Genomic DNA, 19,448 nt, shown 5'->3' with positions numbered 1-19,448 from the left:
TGTGTGGAAAAATAAGAGGCTTTTGATGACAGAATTTCGTAAAATGAACGAATTGTTTTATATTTTATAATTTAAATACACATAACTTACTAAACTAACTCTAAGTAACAAAATATTTCAGTTGAATTCAAACTGACAGGGAAAAATAAAATGTGCGACATTTATTGCGACAGTACGCTGCGAAGCAGTCGTTGTCTGTAGTTTTTCGCCGATCGTTCGAATTTGAATTTACGCGCAAGCCGTCAGTTTAAAGACTACAGAACACGCGCTGACAGCCGTAAACATCCGCGCTCCTAAAATGACCGCCTCCAACACGGAAAGCGGTGTCATTCTCTCTCATACAGCCTTTCAAGGAGGTTCTCGTCTCCAATTATAGGTAGGACAACATTTATTTTGTAGCGTCTATATATAAGGACACACGTATAATTGTTTGTAATGGACAGTAAAAACATTTAGTGTCAAGATGACAGAAAATCATCAATTATGCTCTTGTGGCCTAGATTATCTGACAGCTAAAGACATGTGCAGAACACCGAACCAGATGTGAGACATTTAAGGGTCATTTTATTTAATTTTTTGATGGTGCATTGCTTTACTGTCTGAAATTAAATAGCTATTTGGTATCACAAAATGTTTAATAATAGATTTAGAGTTTTTTTTTAATAATTATGAAAAATAATATTTCTTGTCTCACACTGTATCACCCTCCCTCTTCCTCGTCCTCTGCAGCTCAGCTCTCATAACTGAAGGAGTGGGAATGTTTTTCTTTCCCTTGTCTTGTGTTTTTGCAGACAGTGAGATACGGTTAGAGCAGTCTCAAGGCCATCCTCTTCAGCAGCCATGCCACGCATTGAAAATGATATCAAGCTCGACTTCAAGGACGTGCTGCTTCGACCCAAAAGAAGCACTCTCAAATCTCGCAGTGAGGTTAGTCACTCTTAATATGTTTTTATTTGCATTATAGATGACATATAGGCCTTTCACAGACGGGGCTTAGACTAAGCCAGGATTAGGCCATAGTTCAATTAGGAAATTAATTAATTTTTATAAACGCGCCTTAGAGAAAACATTACTGGTGTGCATCTTGAGACAAAACAAAGGCACTGATATATTTTAAGATCAGTCAGTGTAAGTTTATTTCAGTTGAAACAGCTCAGACTTACATTTTAGTCTGGGACTAGGCTTAAGCCTTGTCTATGAAACCGGGGGATAGAGTATTAGTTTGGTCTGGCCTCAGTTTAATTAAAGTCCCACTGCAATCACTTTCATTACTTTTCACACTCTTCTGTTTCTAATCTGTTTCAGGTGGATCTCATGCGCAATTTTACATTTAGAAACTCAAAGGGCAGTTACCGTGGGATTCCCATCATAGCTGCCAACATGGACACCGTGGGGACTTTTGAAATGGCCTTAGTCTTACATCAGGTATGAATGAACTCTTTTCTAATTTCTATACAGCTGAACACATCAGTCTCAACAGAAACCTGAACAAACACCTCCATGATGTCAAAAAATGTATAGACACAGGAAGAAAAAGTGTACATTATCAGAAACTCTATATTTTGTGTCAGCATAACCTGATGAAGAGTCGAGTGGTCAAAAAAAGCACAGTTTTCTATAATTTCTTTAATTAAAAAGGCATGAAAAACAGATGTTTAAAATGCATTATTTTTGATATTGATGTCCAGAATTTAGTTCTGACTTTGTACTTTGGCCTATGACTTCTCAGGGTCTACAGATGATAAGTGTGCACTGTTGCATGTTTAGTTAGACTTATAATCTGATGTTTAGTTAAAGTAATGTGTTTGTTACATTGATAAGATATAAAGAACGCCGGTCACTTTAAGAGTTTGGAATGAGCAATGATGTCGACACTAGAGTGTTTTCACGCAGTTTAGTGATGAGTTGACCAGAACAATAAAAAGTAAAATAAGTTCATCTTTTCAGACAGAACATGCACAAAATTCACTTTTTTTGTGCCCTTTTTGTCCTCTTAACAGATGGCAGGTTATAATAATTATTGTCTTTTTTTTTTGTAGTTTAGTCTCTTTACAGCCATCCATAAGCATTATTATGTGGATGACTGGAAGGAGTTTGCAGCCAAGCACCCAGAATGCTTACAGGTGAGCAACATCTTTGCTAGAATTTTAAATCTAGTCAGCAGATCTCTAGATTATTGATATTTAAATGATGACATGCTTTCTTTGTTTCTCCAGAGTGTAGCAGTCAGCACGGGGACGAGTGATGGGGACTTTGAGAAACTGGGGGCCATTGTGGCTGCTGTACCTCAGATTCAGTACATATGTGTGGATGTGGCCAATGGCTACTCTGAACACTTTGTCAACTTTGTCAAAGATGTGAGGCAGAAGTTCCCTACGCACACTATTATGGTCAGTTACCTGTCAACAACAACAGATAAACATTTTATTGACATTATCTCGTTAACAGTCATCTTAATATTTTGAAATATATTTTTGTGTTTTGTAGGCTGGCAATGTGGTCACAGGAGAGATGGTTGAAGAGCTGATTCTTGCTGGTGCTGACATCATCAAAGTGGGCATTGGACCAGGTGATGTCATCAGTCGTCTATTGGCACGGTTTAAGATGGTGTTCAGATTCATATTACACCAGTTTCACACATATGTTCATGTGTATAGGTTCTGTGTGCACCACTCGTAAGAAGACTGGTGTGGGTTATCCTCAGCTGAGTGCAGTCATTGAGTGCGCTGACGCTGCACACGGCCTGGGTGGACACATCATATCTGTGAGACTCGTGTTTCAGAGCAAAGTTCTTAAATTAATCCGATAAAGCCACACATTACATTAACCATGTGAATTTCTACAGCTTCTAAATCAACATGAAAAACCTGTTACACATAGTCTACTACATGCCTTCTGTCCTCTGATTAAAGGCCTTTTTTATAAATCTAAAATCGCCACCCTCAGGTTGTGTTATGAAGTAAACATAAGTGTAAGGATAATAATGTTAATAATATTTTAAGATGAACATTTGTTGGACTGAAACACCTTAGGTTTACTTGATTATCCATACATCATGTTTTAGAAAAATCATGTTAAAATGTAAGTGTCAATTATGATAAAACAGGCTTTTTAGGAATGTTTATTTTATTTATCTCTTAATCATCATTGTATTACATTGCTTTATATTTTGCCCCCCAAAATTAAAACCGCAGAGCTTTGATCGTAAGGCTGAACATTTAAATACCATTTACTGAGATATATTATTGCGAGATATAGAGTGACAACTGATATTTATGTGCATTATATGTAAGGGGTCTCTTATAACGTTATAAAAATCTTGTGAAAAATCTCTTGATTTAGCTATCAGAATTTCATCTTCCTTTTAGTCCATATGAAATAAAAGCCCCACAATATGTAATATTCTTCTCCAAATTGCATATTTTTGCTCAGTTTGGGCCTGTTTTTCCTCCTTGAGTATAAGCTCCATATTCTCACTATATTATATTACATGGGCTATAAAAGCCTGATGTATCAAATATGATAAGAAACATGAAAAAAAAAATATATATATTTTTTTTTCCTCTATTTTTTTGGATTACACCGGACACGAGCGGCGCAACGCGACTAGACAACCGAACCCATTATAATCTGCAATTCTGTCTACACTGGATGCGGCACGGATTTTACACAACAAATCCCTGACAGTAAACTGATGTCCCGCTCTAGTTCTGACATACAAGCACTTCTGACCTGAAAGAGAAATTGATTTGCAACATGACACAACAGCGCTCGCGTCCGATCTAGATACGGTGTTAGGATCACAAGGAAGGGAATTTATAGACTATTTTTCACAACTTACTTTGTATTTCCTCTCCTACTGCTACATGTATGCACGTATCAATGGGAGGGGCTAAACAGGCAGTGATGTAGAAGCAGGCGTTGATCTTGCAGAGGCGGGCTTTCGCTGCACTATTACGTCATAAAGTGGCACATTCCAAAACAAGTCGTTTTCTGAGCTTGATTTCAATAATAGCTGTTTTAAGACTAACGAGAAAGTTTTGTAACTTGATGTTTTTATAGTACAATGACCTCTCATATGTCAAAAGATCAAGGGAAATTTGATTTCTCAGTTCATGACCCCTTTAAACAAATGGTTTTTCTGACATTATGTCAGGCTTTATAGTGATAACATTGAAAAGTAACAGACCCACCCTGCTGCTTGCATGCTTTGTAGACACAGAATCTTTGTTCATGTATTTGTGGGACTCATCTGTTTTTCATCTTGCTGTAGGATGGGGGATGCACCTGCCCAGGCGACGTCTCCAAAGCATTTGGTGAGTTTTGGTAGCGCTGCATTATAGTAATGGCATAACACAAGAAAGCAAGTCATCTTAGTAGCCACAAATGTTGGATTAGTATATTTCTTGTTTCCTTACTACATGTGCAGGCAACATTTTCTTGGAATTGCTCTGTTTCTTCTTCTTCTTCTTCTTCTCCAAAGTGAATCGCATTTGGTTTCAGAATTGGGCATGGCAAAATTACTTGATAGCGCCACCTATAAAATTTAAACGAAGTGCTCCTCCCATTATGTTTCACATTCATGTATGAAATTCGGTAATGTCCCAATACCTACAAAAAAGTATCTTAGAGCAAAGTCCTAAACGCAACAGGAAGTCAGCCATTTTGATTTTCCTCTACCATTTTTGTGCAGGTGTTGCCACTTTCAGGCCTTGTACTTTAACAAACTCCTCCTACAGTTTAATCGAATCATCTTCAAATTTGGTCAGTGTAATCATAAGGCCTGTGCGATAATAAATTCTGAAGATCTTGAGTTTTTGTTAAAGGGCGTATCCATGGCGGCCTGACAAATTTGGATGTTTCGCCGTGGAAAATGATGTTGTTGTAACACAATCATACAATGTCCAATCCAAACTTCACACGTTTGATAAGAGTCTTGGCCTGAACACATCTAAAGGCCAATATTCAGTTATAGTCATAGCGCCACCAGCTGACAGCTGACATGACTTTTGACATATTCCTCCTATATATTCCTATATTCCTCCACTTTAAATGCATATTGCCCACCGTTCACTGTTTTCCTAAGGCCACCAGGTAGAGGGCTCCGGGTGCAAGGGCCCTTTCAACGCTGATTGCAGCTTTAATTTAGATGTTGGTCACAACCAGTGTCACATCAGTCTTGTGTTTGATTGGCTAAACTGTGTGGCAGGGGCGGGAGCTGACTTTGTGATGCTGGGAGGAATGCTTGCTGGTCATTCTGAGAGTGGGGGCAAAATCATAGAGAAAAATGGCAAGAAGTACAAACTGTTCTATGGCATGAGCTCAGACACGGCCATGAAGAAGCATGCAGGAGGCGTAGCTGAGTACAGGTAAGCTCATGAGAGACAATATCATGCTGAAGCTTGTGGATTATTTTATCTAGTGGTTTGTAAATTACATTACACAAATGTTATTTGATAAATAAGCAATCAAGTCATCTTTATTTATGTAGCACATTATAAAATAGAGATCGTTCCAAAGCAGCTTGACAGAAATAAACAGACAATAAAAGAATCAAAGCTACAAACTTCTCTAAATATTATACAAATTCAAATTCTGCTGTAAAGCAGCTTTAAAAGGACAATAGCATCATTATTCAACTCAAGTCAGTTCCGTCTTGATTCAGTTAATTTTAATAACTGAAATAACAGTTAATAACTGTTATAAAATCCATCAGTTATGAACTGAATTTGATTCAGCTATAAAGCAGCTCTACAGAAGGCAGTAGTGTCATAATCCAGCTCAATTCAGTTGTTTTGTTCTTGTTCTCATCCAAAAGTGTCAGAAGTCAGGCCTAAATATTAAATCTAATGGCTAGGGATGTAACAATTCACTCAACTTGATACGATTCACGATTATTTCACGTTACGATTTACTCACAATTTATTTATTTTTTTACAAAATGAGATTTAAGACATTATAAATAAAAAGATGTACTTTTATTGTTGCTTGGACAAAATGCTGCACATTTCTTTGTGACATTAAAAAATAACAAAACTAAATTGAAATTTTAAAACAAATCCCAAATGAAATAAAATACTACTGAAGCCTTATTGAATTACACCAGTTCACTGGCCAATGGCGCAAAATATGAGGGGCTTCCCTCTCTATATAAGGCAGTGCTTGGATGTCATCCATTCAGAATCTTTTCCTTCAGCCAACCTTCTGCAAGAAGCAAGAAGCCTATCTTCAAAGACTACTCACCGTGATCTACACGCTGCAGTGGACAACGCCTTCTCTTCCCCTGCTGTGTTCTGGATTAGCTTTGGACAAGGATGACCTCTCACGATTGCCTCTCCTGTGTAGAGCCAATAGAAACTTCTGATGACCATGAGTCGTGTGTCTTCTGCCTGGGTCACGCCCACTCAGAGGCGGCGCTTGGGGAGTCGGTCTGCCCCCACTGTGCAGATATGAGCCTCCGGACTCTCAGGCTCCGTGTGGCCATCATCCAAGTTGATGAACTTACGTTTTGGGAGATCATTTTTAGTCCATCTCCTATTCTGAAAAGTCTGTCTTGTCGAGATGTACTAAAAATGACCTTCCAAAATTTACTGGCAAATTCCTGAAGATAAATTCTTGAAAGAGTGGTACAAGAGGATGTGGTGCTGGTCCTTTAAGAGTCATTCTCAACCTGCCTGTCTATAAAAGTCTTCATATTTCACAACACTTCAGCATGTTATTCTAATTAAGCAGGGGTCGTTTTTTTAGGATTCTTTACCTAACCTAAGTCCCTGAGAATCTGACAGCTTGTACTTCTGGAGACTCCAGGTAGATTTCAGTTCTGAAAAATGGTGGAACTGGAGACTAAAGGGTTCCTGATGGTTACACACCTAATTCTTCACCTTAATTCCTAATTCTTTTGCTGTTAATGTGTCTTTTCTTCTCCACCAGTTTTTTTCTGACCCTGCTGACCCAGTGAGCATTTCGCTCTCCAATGGTCATGCCTTTTCTCGTATTGCATTAGTATTGCATCCTTCTCATGGCCGTTTAATAATTTTTGACTTTTCAGTTTGAGTTAAATCTTTTTTGGCTCATTTTATCTGTAAAAGAAAGCCTGCTTAATAATTATGCACACCTGAATGTAAGGCGTTGTTTACTTCCATCCTTCATAGACAATTATATATAATTTATAAATGATTAAAGACTAAATGAATAGTAGTTATTTAGATTGATGTGGTCTGAAATTGGTCAAATGTGTTGGAAAAAAAATATGACCAGAATATCAACTTGCATAATAATTATGCATGCACTGTAGAGACTTTAAGACATGAAGCGGCCAGAAAAGGTAAAGAGTTTTGAGAAAATATGATGTGTGTCAGATCCGAGTCATGTTCAGCAGCGGCAGCTCTTAAAGCAACCAAAATAACCTAATAACCCAGCTGCTGTGATATCTGTTAATCAAAGTACAAAAGAAAAACTAGGAAGTCAATAACTTTTGTAGCTTTAAGGATTAATCTTTATTTAAATTTGAATTTAGTGTTTGATAGTCATAAAAAATGCCATTAAACAGTTGTCTTTGTTCTTTCTACATTAATTTGAAGATTGGATGTGAAATTATTGCAATATAAAAGTATATTTGAAAACTTTAATGTTTGGTGGGATTGATCACAGAAAAAAATGTGCGATTAATTGCACTTACTGCCGTCTCACCTAGCTCAGGATCTTACTATGCCAAGTTGCTTCAAGATTCTGAATGGATGACATCCAAGCGTTGCCTTATATAGAGAGGGAAGCCCCTCGTATTTATATATATATATATATATTCAGGTGCATCTCAAGAAATTAGAATGTTGTGGAAAAGTTCATTTATTTTAGTAATTCAACTCAAATTGTAAAACTCGTGTATTAAATAAATTCAATGCACAGAGACTGAAGTAGTTTAAGTCTTTGGTTCTTTTAATTGTGATGATTTTGGCTCACATTTAACAAGTGTGTATATTCTCTCCGCACACTGTGTGTGTGTGTGTGTATATATATATATATATATATATATATATATATATATATTACTTGAACGCCATTGACGTGATTCAATAAGGATTCAGTAGTATTTGGAGGAAGGGGTTTCCCCATAAGCATTAGCAAAATGCAATATCTCGTTCCCTCATCTCAGGGAACCAAGGTTATGTGAGTAACCAGAGACGTTTCCTTGGTTGCCGCTATAAACACAGCAGCGTTGTGTTTATGAACTCTGTTTTAATATGCATTATACAGAACCACGATAAAAAGAAAATGCCATCTAAACTTTTCTTAAGACAGTCAGTTCCCCTCAGAGATACATTCACATAAACTTCTACCCCCAAATATATTGCGATTCGTTTGACATCTCAACCGATTTGAATCGTCACATATTTGTATCAATTTCAACCGGCTCGGGGTGCATCGTTACATCCCTACTAATGACCAGTTTGATTTGCACCTGTGCATTCTGATTTTTAAAAAAAAAGAGTGATTTTTGGCCTGTCAACACAACTCTTGAGTTGATTGATATTGATTGTATTTTTTTTGTTTGTTTTCAGGGCGTCAGAGGGTAAAACAGTTGAAATGCCTTACAAAGGGCCTGTAGCGGTGACGGTGAAAGATGTGCTGGGTGGAGTTCGTTCCACCTGCACCTACGTGGGTGCTGCTAAGCTGAAAGAGTTGAGTCGTCGTACCACCTTCATTAGGGTGACCCAACAACTCAACGCAGTATTTGGTAATGATAATTAAGCCAGTACTAGGGTCTAATCAGGTCCATAATGGGCCAAATTATGCCAAATCCATGCAAAGGTCATTTTATTCTCTCTGCAGTCAGATGCACACATATGCATATTCACACACACACACACACACACACACACACACATACATACATACATACACACACCTCACATCATCATTTAGTGTTTTTGGGCCCGCACATAAGCTTTTGATTTCAAAGGTTTCCCCAGATGCTGTATTAAGGCCTAAAGCAACTGCATGGCCTCTTAATTTTTTAATAATCACTATTTGAAAACTTCTAATTTCAGAATTATTTGATGAGTTTTCAAGGACACTGTATTACCAACTTCTTACATTCTGTCTGTTTTAGTCTTATACTACACTGTAGTACAATGAGAACATAAATTTGGTTCCATTTATTACACCGTACTGAAAGTATATGTTTTGTGCAGTTTGTGTTTTAGGTCATAGCCTTAAAATCTTGAGTTTGTTCCCTGTTCATTTGTCTAAACAACCTCTTTTAGAGCCTTATATTTTATCCAGAAATTTCAGGTACTATTTTAGACCTCGTTGTAGATTTTAGCTGAATGTCTATGCCTAATGTCTTATATTCATATGATATTTCTGAGATTTTCTGAGAACATTCTGATTCGTCATTCAGTTCACTAGACCAATGCAGATCCTTGCAAGGATTATTAAAGTATTAGCTGTCTATTATACAATATGCTAAAGACCTCTGTTATAAACAACCATTATATTAAATAGAATAAATTTGAAGACCAAGCAAGGGTATTTTTTACCCTTTTAATGGTTTCTCCTGTGTTTGTATGTAACAAATGCGGTGATATTACACACTTTTGAAGTCTTAATCAGTTCCTGTATAAGTATTGGCATAATTTTATGCATTTGAGCTTGGTTTGATCATTAGACATACTGTATACGTAAAACTTTAATACTTAACTCTTAATTAACCTTAATGATTTCATTGTATTTTTTGTTATTAATTTAATACTTTTGGCATTCCATTACAGTTAGTGTCCTCATTGATTGTGATTTAAAGTTGCTGCTGGAGCAGATATGAATGAATGTTTAAGAAATACATTTTTCCCCACTTACATATTTTGCTGAAAACCAGAAGATCCCTATTGGCAGATAAATAGGCAGTTTAATTTGATTTCAAATTTTTACATGCTGTTAAATCACATTTTGTTCCTTATATTTCACTGCAGTTCAGACATCTCTGTATTGTATTGTGAAAATAAATAATTAGATGATCACTGAAGAATGACTTGTGTTTGCTTCGTAGGTACATAACGTTCAATATTCAAAATATTAATTTACAATTTGAATTCAGATAATTGTGTTTGTGTCAATAAAGCCTTTGATCTGTTTGTCAAGGTCCATGTAAACATGCTAACGCCCTTCTTTTATTACATCTAAGACTGATGAGGAGTAATTTATGCACAACACATCAGGAACAGAAAATTCCAAAGATTTCCCTGTGACTCTCACAGACTGCTTCTTGCTGAGAACACTGGATCTGGATCCGTTTTCACTGAAGCAGGGAGAAAGTGAAATGAGTCCGTCTCAAAATTAAAGCATGTTACCACACGATACATCAGAATACAGTCAGTTACAACATAATTGCATGGGAGCGGTTACGATGTCACATATTGTAAAAAAGAAAAGAAAAAAAAGGTGACATGCGTACAATGAGGAACAGGTGACAATACACGCTTTCCTTCCTCCTGCGTTACACCACAGCTGCACTGAAGACACACACAAGAGGCCACACAGACCTAGAGGTGAGTAAAATGACTAATTTGTTAGTGAAATGTATTCCTTTCTAAGGGCTTATTCGACTGGTGCATCAACCTTGCATTTTTGTTATGATTTCTCTTAATGTCTATTATTCTAAAAGCCATTCGAAATTCACTTTCAAACTTAATTTGTAACTTAATGCAAATCTTTATAGTAATATCAATTGAAGTACATGTTGAATTTAAATCCTGTATCAAAACTGGTTTGACAGGTTCAGTTTGTTTAAAAGGGAGGGGCAAGTAGAGATATTGTGTGTGTATGCATTGCTTGTACAATCATTTTGTTTTCTTCCACCAGCGATGGCTTCTTCCATCAGTTCCCAGGCTGAACAGTGCCTGTGTTCAATATGTCAGGATTTCTTCAGTGACCCAGTAACCATTCCGTGCGGACACAACTTCTGCATGGCATGTATCGGTCAACACTGGGACAGCAGTATGGAGACTCGATGCCCCCTTTGCAAGAAGAACTTTCATTTGAGACCAGAACTTGGCATCAATAGAGAATTCAGAGAGCTTGTTGAAGGGCTGAAGAGGGTGGAAAGTCCTGTCCAACCTGGTGCAGTACCATGTGACGCCTGTACAAAAATAAAGAGAGGAGCTTTGAAGTCTTGCTTGCACTGTGAAGGATCGTTCTGTAAAATACACCTAGAGCCTCATAACACTGTAACAAAACTGAAGAAACACAAACTTATCAACCCTGTGGAGAATCTGGAGGATTATATATGCCCGAAGCATGAGAAGCCGCTGGTGCTGTTCTGCAGAGATGATCAGAAGTGTGTGTGCCTGTCGTGTACGACAAAAGACCACAAAAGCCACAACACTGTTCCTGTAGAGGAGGAGAGTGAAGAAAGGAAGGTGAGAGGTGCTTCATCTTTATCTGTGCTTCAACGGCTTTCAAAAGTTGCCTTAATGAAAGTTTCATTTCTGTCCACAGTTCCAGTTCGGGAGAAGACAAGCCGAGGTTAATTTGATGATTCAGAGCAGAATAAAGAAAACTGAAGAAATCAAACGCTCAGTACAGCTCGCCAAGGTTACTCTTGTTGAAAGTTCATTGCATAGTTTTATTTAATGTGGTCAGAACGCCATATTGAAATCTTCTCTGCATTTCCCCTCTTCTCTTGCGTGCTTCCTAGACTAGTTAACCTGTAATACACCTGGAATTGTGTATTACGGATATTGTTGACTCTTTGATGAATTTCTTTGGTCATTCTTATTAGTAAACCGCTTTGGATAAAAGCATCTGCTAAATGCATAAATGTCTATGTAAATTTGGTGGCCATTTAATAAGACTGACTCTACATTATCCTTTACTTAGCAAAGCTCCGAAAAAGAAAAAGCAGACATTGTTGAGCTGTTCACTGATCTGATGCGCTCCATTGAGAGATGTCGGGATGAGCTGCTGGAGGTGATGGAGCAGAAGCAGAAAGCTGCAGAAACGCAGGCTGAGGAGTTCATTAAAGAGCTGGAGCAGGAAATCACTGAACTCAAGAGGAGAAACACTGAGCTGGAGCAGCTCTCACACACTGAGGATCACCTGCACCTCCTACAGGTCAGTGTCTCTCTCTCTCTCTCTCTCTCTCTCTCTCTCTCTCTCTGCTCACATCACAGGATAACACTCAACATGCTGGGGGATTTTTCTCTCTCTCTCTCTCTCTCTCTCTCTCTCTCTGCTCACATCACAGGATAACACTCAACATGCTGGGGGATTTTTCTCTCTCTCTCTCTCTCTCTCTCTCTCTCTCTCTCTCTCCTGCTGTAGATTTATCCATCCCTGTGCAGCCCTTTAGACACCAAGATCTGGACTGGGTTCAGTACTGATACTCATCTGAGGGAGGACGCTCTGAGGAGAGCCCTGACAAAGCATGAAGAATTTCTCAATGGTGCAATGGTGAAGATCACAGGAACTGGTGAGCATGTCCGGTATATCAAAAACAGCTTGTTTTTCTTGAATTTCTATTGTGAATAAATATAAATAGAATTATTCTGTAAGCATTCAACACTATTAAAAGCTAAGACTGGCACAGTTCTATTATTTACATACATTGTTTTTTTTGAAAATAATCAAGTGTATAATCTGTTTCCTCAGAGCTAAAGAGGATTGAGAAGTTTACAGGTACATCATCTATGCAATTTTCCTACATTCATACACAAACATTTTCACATTTATGAATATATTGTGGGCACTTTTAGTCCTATGAACTTTTAAAACTCTTAAAACTCACTTTTCCTGCTTTGCCAAACAATGTCCAACAGTAGATATACATACATGGAAAATTTGGTTAATTTTTTCTGAAAGTCATAAAAACCTGCATTCAACACTATTAAAAGCTAAGACTGGCACAGTTCTATTATTTACATACATTGTTTTTTTTGAAAATAATCAAGTGTATAATCTGTTTCCTCAGAGCTAAAGAGGATTGAGAAGTTTACAGGTACATCATCTATGCAATTTTCCTACATTCATACACAAACATTTTCACATTTATGAATATATTGTGGGCACTTTTAGTCCTATGAACTTTTAAAACTCTTAAAACTCACTTTTCCTGCTTTGCCAAACAATGTCCAACAGTAGATATACATACATGGAAAATTTGGTTCATTTTTTCTGAAAGTCATAAAAACCTATCACAGTGTATCATAGCTAATTTCATAGTTAGCATTTTATTCTTAATAAATACATACAATTTAATAAGACTTTTATACTCTTTACATCATTTGACAAAATTAAAGAGTGACTGGATATTACACACACAAATTCTGCTCAAAAGTAATATTTTCACAAATCACGTCTCATATATTTTATCTCAAGCTGTTCAATGACACTGAAAAAAAAACATGTAAACAATTAAAAAAATTAAATACTGGAACAATTAAAAAATGTATAATAGAAAACAATAATAGAGAACATCATAGTTTTAAATATGTAGATGGATATTCATATTTTAATATTGAAATTGTGGGACAAGTGTAAAAAAGTACATACAAAGTAGCAGATATAAAAATATGAACACAGGGAAAAACCTTTCCAAGACAGTTTTAATGGGACAAATATAACAAAAAGAAAAGTTGATGAAAGACCTTTGTTTATTCCATACTACAAATATATGTTTAAAAAGTCTGCTAATTCTCTCTCTCTCAGTGAATGTGACTATGGATCCCGAAACAGCTCATCCAAAACTCTTCTTGTCTGAGGATGACAAAAAAGCTGGATATGGAGAAACACGACAGATTGTCCCGGACAGTCCGTGGAGGTTTGATACATGTCCCAGTGTCCTGGGGAAGGAAGGATTCTCCTCTGGGAAATTTTATTTTGAAGTGCAGGTGAAAGGGAAAACTGAGTGGGATTTAGGTGTGGCGAGAGAGTCTGTTAACAGGAAGGGAATAATTACGCTGAGTCCAAGGAATGGACTCTGGACTCTATGGTTGAGGAATGGAAGTGAGTATAAGGCCTGTGACTGCCTGTCTGTCTCTCTCTGTCTGAAAGTCAAGCCCCAGAAGGTGGGTGTGTATGTAGATTATGAGCAGGGTTTGGTCTCCTTTTATGATGTGGAGTCCAGGTGTCATATCTACTCTTTCACTGGTCAGTCTTTCACTGAGAAACTCTATCCATATTTCAGCCCAGGCTTTACTTGTGGAGATAAAAATTTCACCTGTCGGCAAGAATAAATGTATTTTGGCAAATTATAACCATTCGTAAAAAAATTAAATAAATAAATAAATGAAATGACGAATGATTGTCAGTGTAATAAATTATTATTTCTTTCTTTCTTTCTTTCTTTCTTTCTTTTTTTTGCTAGTAAGATTAATTTCTTTTCACAAAAATGTTCCAATTACAATAACCTCAAGTAAAGATGATCTTTAAACTTTTTGTTAATGACAGAAATTTTTGTTACATTTTTCTTCCCATATAAACAATGATCAAATAGAACATCAAATTAGGTAAACCTGGAAGCTCAAATATGTGAGCTTCCATGTTTATTATTATTAATAAATAAATATATTATTTAATAAAATACAATATTTAAAACTTTTTCAATTAATTAAAAAAACATTAAAATGAAAAAACATATATATATATAAATTCAATATTTTAATAAAAAAATATATTTTAATGATACTAATATAACACTGGTTGATGGTAAATATTGGCATGAGGAATACTGCAAATGACAGCATAATAGAAAAAATTAGCAGAGGTAGAGGTGCCAATGTGTCATCACCAATCCATACAATGCAGAACCATTTTATGCTTATTTTATTTCAACTCCATTACTGTCATCATCTGTGTATGGGTTGTTTTGAAAACTTATGAAAATTAATATTAAGAACATATGGATAAATCTTACCCTGTAGTTTATCACATTGTTTATTGTCGAAGCTCGAAATGTTTTTTTTATTGAATTGTGTCGATGCGGTGTCCAAACGCTAGGTGTCAGGTCAAACTTTTAGCCTACTTTATGTACCGGTCATAGACTATAAAAACAGGTAGACCAAGTTTCAAGTGGTTAGACTCGTGATTAAAGATTAATTTATCTGAACCATGAATTATTGTTAGTTAACTTAAATGCCTTAATTGATAATGCCACATATAGCAACATTTAAGCTGATTTCCAAGACAGTTTTAATGGGACAAATATAACAATATGTGGTGACCCATACATACATTTAGTGCTCTGCATTTATCCCATCCAATGTGCACACACACAGCAGTGAACACACACACACACACACACACACACGGAGCAGTGGGCAGCCATTTTTTTGCTGCGGCGCCCAGGGAGCAGTTGGGGGTTCGGTGCCTTGCTCAAGGGCCCCTCAGTCGTGGGAGAGAGCGCTGTACATTCACTCCCCCCACCTACAATCCCTGCCGGTACGAGACTCGAACCCGCAACCTTTGGGTTACGAGACCGACTCTTACCATTAGGCCACGACTTCCCCAAGTAGTGTCAGTTTGCATTCGTTACAGTATCCGAAAATTATTTTATAATATAATATATGCCTATAAATAGGAGGAAACCTTTATATTTACAGTTTGCTTTTGATATTTTTCAGATCCATTTGTGCTCACACAAGTCGTATTAAACGCAAATAACCAAATTAATGATTTTTCACAAATTCCTTCCAGATACAGTAGATACATTTTCTGAGCATGTATATGTCAGTATTCTGCTTTATAATCAGCTGTAACTCAAGGCTAATATTGAGTGGAAACCTTGTTCTGGTTGTTCTGTTTTAGTTGGAGACAACCAGTGCTTTCGGCCTCTGACATTGTTTGCATATTCAGAATAAATTTTGTTTATTTTTCTTCCGGAAAAATTCTACCTCAGACAGAGCCAGAAAGTATTGGGTGCATGCAACTATTTACAGAACAACTGCTTTCCATTTTTAACCACGGTAGGCTACTTGTATCTAAATATATCTATATCTTGTGCAACTCTTTGAGAAAATCACAACAGGTAAGTGTATATAATTTATAAAAAAAAGTTCAAAAAGTTCAAAAATTTAAATTAAAAAAAAATTCCAGAGTGCAACCCGCTCATTTGTTTCAAAACTTAAAATGTGCACAAAACTTACTTGCTAAATTCAGAACAGAAAATGTGCACTTCAAAACGCAAAAAAAAAGAAATTCCTGAAATTAATAGATTTCTTTTGCTTTCCTGTTCTGCACCAGTGGCCCATAATCTGAAGAGCTCCAGTGTTCCATCTGTCTGGATGTATTCATGATCCGGTCACCACTCCGTGTGGACACGACTTCTGCAAGATCTGCCTGGAAATGTTCTGGGACAACAGTCAGAGCTGTACCTGCCCATTTTGTAAAGCAACATTTAACAAATGTCCTGATCTAAAGTGCAACACAGCTCTTAGAGAGAATGTGCAACTCTTTGAGAAAAACATATATTTGCATTTTTACAATTTGTATTTTAGCTAGTAACATGCTTCGTTTGATTAATGACAAAAAAGTAGTGTATAAACAAGCATTCACCTTGTGATATAATTTTAATGTCAATACGATGGCACATTTGTCCATTTAGTAAGACTTCAGAGTTCATTTTTGCAATTTGTAAAGGATACAAAAGGGAAACGGTGATAACAGAACATTCACAACCTCTAGAAACTGAGGACCAGGAAGAGACTTCTGGTAATAAATAATTAACAGAGATCTTCTATTCTTCTCATAAAGATATATTTTAAATATAAAGATGCTAACATTTAGCATAAATAAAGTATATCATTATCATCTGTAATAAACAATGATGAATAAATCAACTTCTTCTTTGAATCAAACCATTTGCAGATATTTTAGAAATATGTATTTATATAAATATCTATGTCTTTCTGTTCTCATATTATTTTTAGCTTGTTTTTGTAATGTGTGTTAAGCTTTTCTTTCTTTTCAGTAATGGCTTCCTCAAGCAGTGTACTGACTGAAAACTTGTCTGGAGCTGTCCACTGATCCCATGATGACCCCATGTGGACATAACTTCTGTAAGGCCTGCCTGCTGAAGGAATGCTGGGAAAGCAGTCATGATAACACCTGCATTTCACCAAGAGAGTGGATCTTAGAGATACTGAGCAGCTGTTGTCTCAATCTGAAACTCTGATGTGTAATAGAGCTCTTACAATGAGACTAGACTGGAGCCTCATGAGAAAGTCGTAAACATAAAGGAAGTCATGATGATTGACCTTGTGGAGGATATCAATCCTAAAATGATGCCTGAGGACCAGGAAGAGACTTCTGGTAATAAATAATTAACAGAGATCTTCTATTCTTCTCATAAAGATATATTTTAAATATAAAGATGCTAACATTTAGCATAAATAAAGTATATCATTATCATCTGTAATAAACAATGATGAATAAATCAACTTCTTCTTTGAATCAAACCATTTGCAGATATTTTAGAAATATGTATTTATATAAATATCTATGTCTTTCTGTTCTCATATTATTTTTAGCTTGTTTTTGTAATGTGTGTTAAGCTTTTCTTTCTTTTCAGTAATGGCTTCCTCAAGCAGTGTACTGACTGAAAACTTGTCTGGAGCTGTCCACTGATCCCATGATGACCCCATGTGGACATAACTTCTGTAAGGCCTGCCTGCTGAAGGAATGCTGGGAAAGCAGTCATGATAACACGTGCATTTCACCAAGAGAGTGGATCTTAGAGATACTGAGCAGCTGTTGTCTCAATCTGAAACTCTGATGTGTAATAGAGCTCTTACAATGAGACTAAACTGGAGCCTCATGAGAAAGTCGTAAACATAAAGGAAGTCATGATGATTGACCTTGTGGAGGATATCAATCCTAAAATGATGCAGAAACATAACAGAGCTCTGGAGATGTTCTGTGGAGATGATCAGATATCTGTGTGTCAGTCTTGCACTAAGGGAGACCACAAGACCCACAATACTGTTCTTGTAGAAGACAAGAGTAAAGAGAAGACGGTAACAAAGAATGATTGTTTATTTATAACAACAACAAAAGGTAATTAGAAATCTAAAAACATACTGGATGATGTAAAGCATCTATATTTCCCCTCTCATCACAGACTCAGGAGATGCACAAGCTTGTGCAGCAGATGATCAGGACACGATGAAGAAAAATAAAGAAATCAAACACTCTGAAATGAAAGTGAGCAGAGTCCTACAACATATTATTAATTTTTATTAAAATGAATATCAATCCATGTTCCAAACCGCTTGTCCTATGTAGGGCTGCAGTTGCAGTGGAAAACTATTATATTATATTATATTATATTGATGTCTGTGTTTTATTTGCGTTTTTTAAAATTATATTATATTGTATTGATGTCTGTTATTTGATAATATTATATTGATACAAATTTACACAATATGTATAAAATTTGTAAAGTTTATGTTGCTCATCTCTCACAGATGACACTTTCTGAGCACTGGGTGAAGACCAGGATGAAATATTTAATTTCTGCTTCATCCTCTTGGATCTACAGGATGTGCCCTTTGCTGACAAATTTAGTAACCTTTCTTTTTAACCAATAATTTCATTAATGTATTTAGAAAACGTAAAATTATATTATCACAGAATTTAGTCCACATTGTTATTTGGGTTCAATAACTGTTTAGTATCATAATCGTAATGATCAAGTTGTTGTTTTTTTCATGTTAAAAATATTTATTGTATTGTATCTCAATATGCATAACCAACTTTATAGCAGTGGCTTCCACGCATTGCTGTTTGTTTATAGAATGACTTGTCAGCATCTTGCTCAACCGGTCATGTATGGGATGAAGGCATCTGTTTTTTTTGTTTGTTTTTTTCCAAATAATGGTCAAAGTGGGCAGACAGAAGAAATGTTTGAGACACTGGTTTGGAAATTATCTTTATTTTGTTAGTTGCATGGAAATTCCACACCTTGAAATCACAGTTTGATTTGAGCTTCTTTAGATTTTACTCTCTTGTTTGTTTACTTTATAATGTAACCACATAATTTGAAAACTATTATAATCTTGTTGGCTGAATAAGTTCTAAGGATCACGTTGCTGTCCATTGACTTTTGTGAGTACACATACAAGTCTTACAAGACTTTAAATAATAATGATATATTGATTTGTACATGAATGACTGAATAAGCAAGTCCAGAAAAGGGCTAATGGTTTATACAACAGCAATGATATATTTTACAATTTTTATCTATATATTTTAGCTATACATTTAACAAAAAAGCTTTAAATATTCTAAAATGATCTTTGGTTTTTCAACGGAGAGTACATCTTTCATGTGTTTAAGTCAAAGACAAACATCATCTTTCATGTGCACACACAAGATTTATCAAAGGACCTTTACCTGAACTATTAGGAAAGTTTATGACCATTGTAAAAATCTACTTATCACATTTCTCTTTTATTATC

General features: G+C 36.1%; 2 protein-coding genes across 3 annotated transcripts; both read left to right on the top strand.

The window, feature by feature from the left end:
* The first annotated feature begins 102 nt into the window (after positions 1-102).
* LOC107588154 (GMP reductase 2-like) lies at positions 103-10,525 on the top strand. 2 transcript variants are annotated; one of them, XM_016276170.1, is made up of 12 exons: positions 103-376; positions 501-543; positions 792-927; positions 1,306-1,425; positions 2,040-2,123; positions 2,217-2,390; positions 2,488-2,569; positions 2,658-2,764; positions 4,274-4,316; positions 5,210-5,369; positions 8,559-10,045; positions 10,138-10,525. In XM_016276170.1, the coding sequence occupies exons 3-11, from the start codon at positions 841-843 to the stop codon at positions 8,746-8,748; spliced, it is 1,047 nt and encodes a 348-aa protein (XP_016131656.1). In that variant the 5' UTR covers positions 103-376; positions 501-543; positions 792-840; the 3' UTR covers positions 8,749-10,045; positions 10,138-10,525. The 2 variants fall into 2 exon arrangements, with proteins under 2 accessions (XP_016131656.1, XP_016131654.1); XM_016276168.1 differs by lacking the exon at positions 501-543.
* A 1,717-nt stretch (positions 10,526-12,242) lies between these two features.
* LOC107588155 (zinc-binding protein A33-like) lies at positions 12,243-14,285 on the top strand. Its single transcript, XM_016276171.1, has 3 exons — positions 12,243-12,466; positions 12,646-12,672; positions 13,702-14,285. The coding sequence occupies exons 1-3, from the start codon at positions 12,445-12,447 to the stop codon at positions 14,226-14,228; spliced, it is 576 nt and encodes a 191-aa protein (XP_016131657.1). The 5' UTR covers positions 12,243-12,444; the 3' UTR covers positions 14,229-14,285.
* The last annotated feature ends 5,163 nt before the right edge of the window (positions 14,286-19,448 follow it).

Source organism: Sinocyclocheilus grahami, unplaced genomic scaffold (assembly GCF_001515645.1).
Source record: "Sinocyclocheilus grahami isolate Dianchi unplaced genomic scaffold, SAMN03320097.WGS_v1.1 scaffold99.1, whole genome shotgun sequence".
In the NCBI taxonomy this organism is placed as follows: Eukaryota; Metazoa; Chordata; class Actinopteri; order Cypriniformes; family Cyprinidae; genus Sinocyclocheilus; species Sinocyclocheilus grahami.
This window is presented reverse-complemented; position numbering and strand designations above follow the sequence as displayed.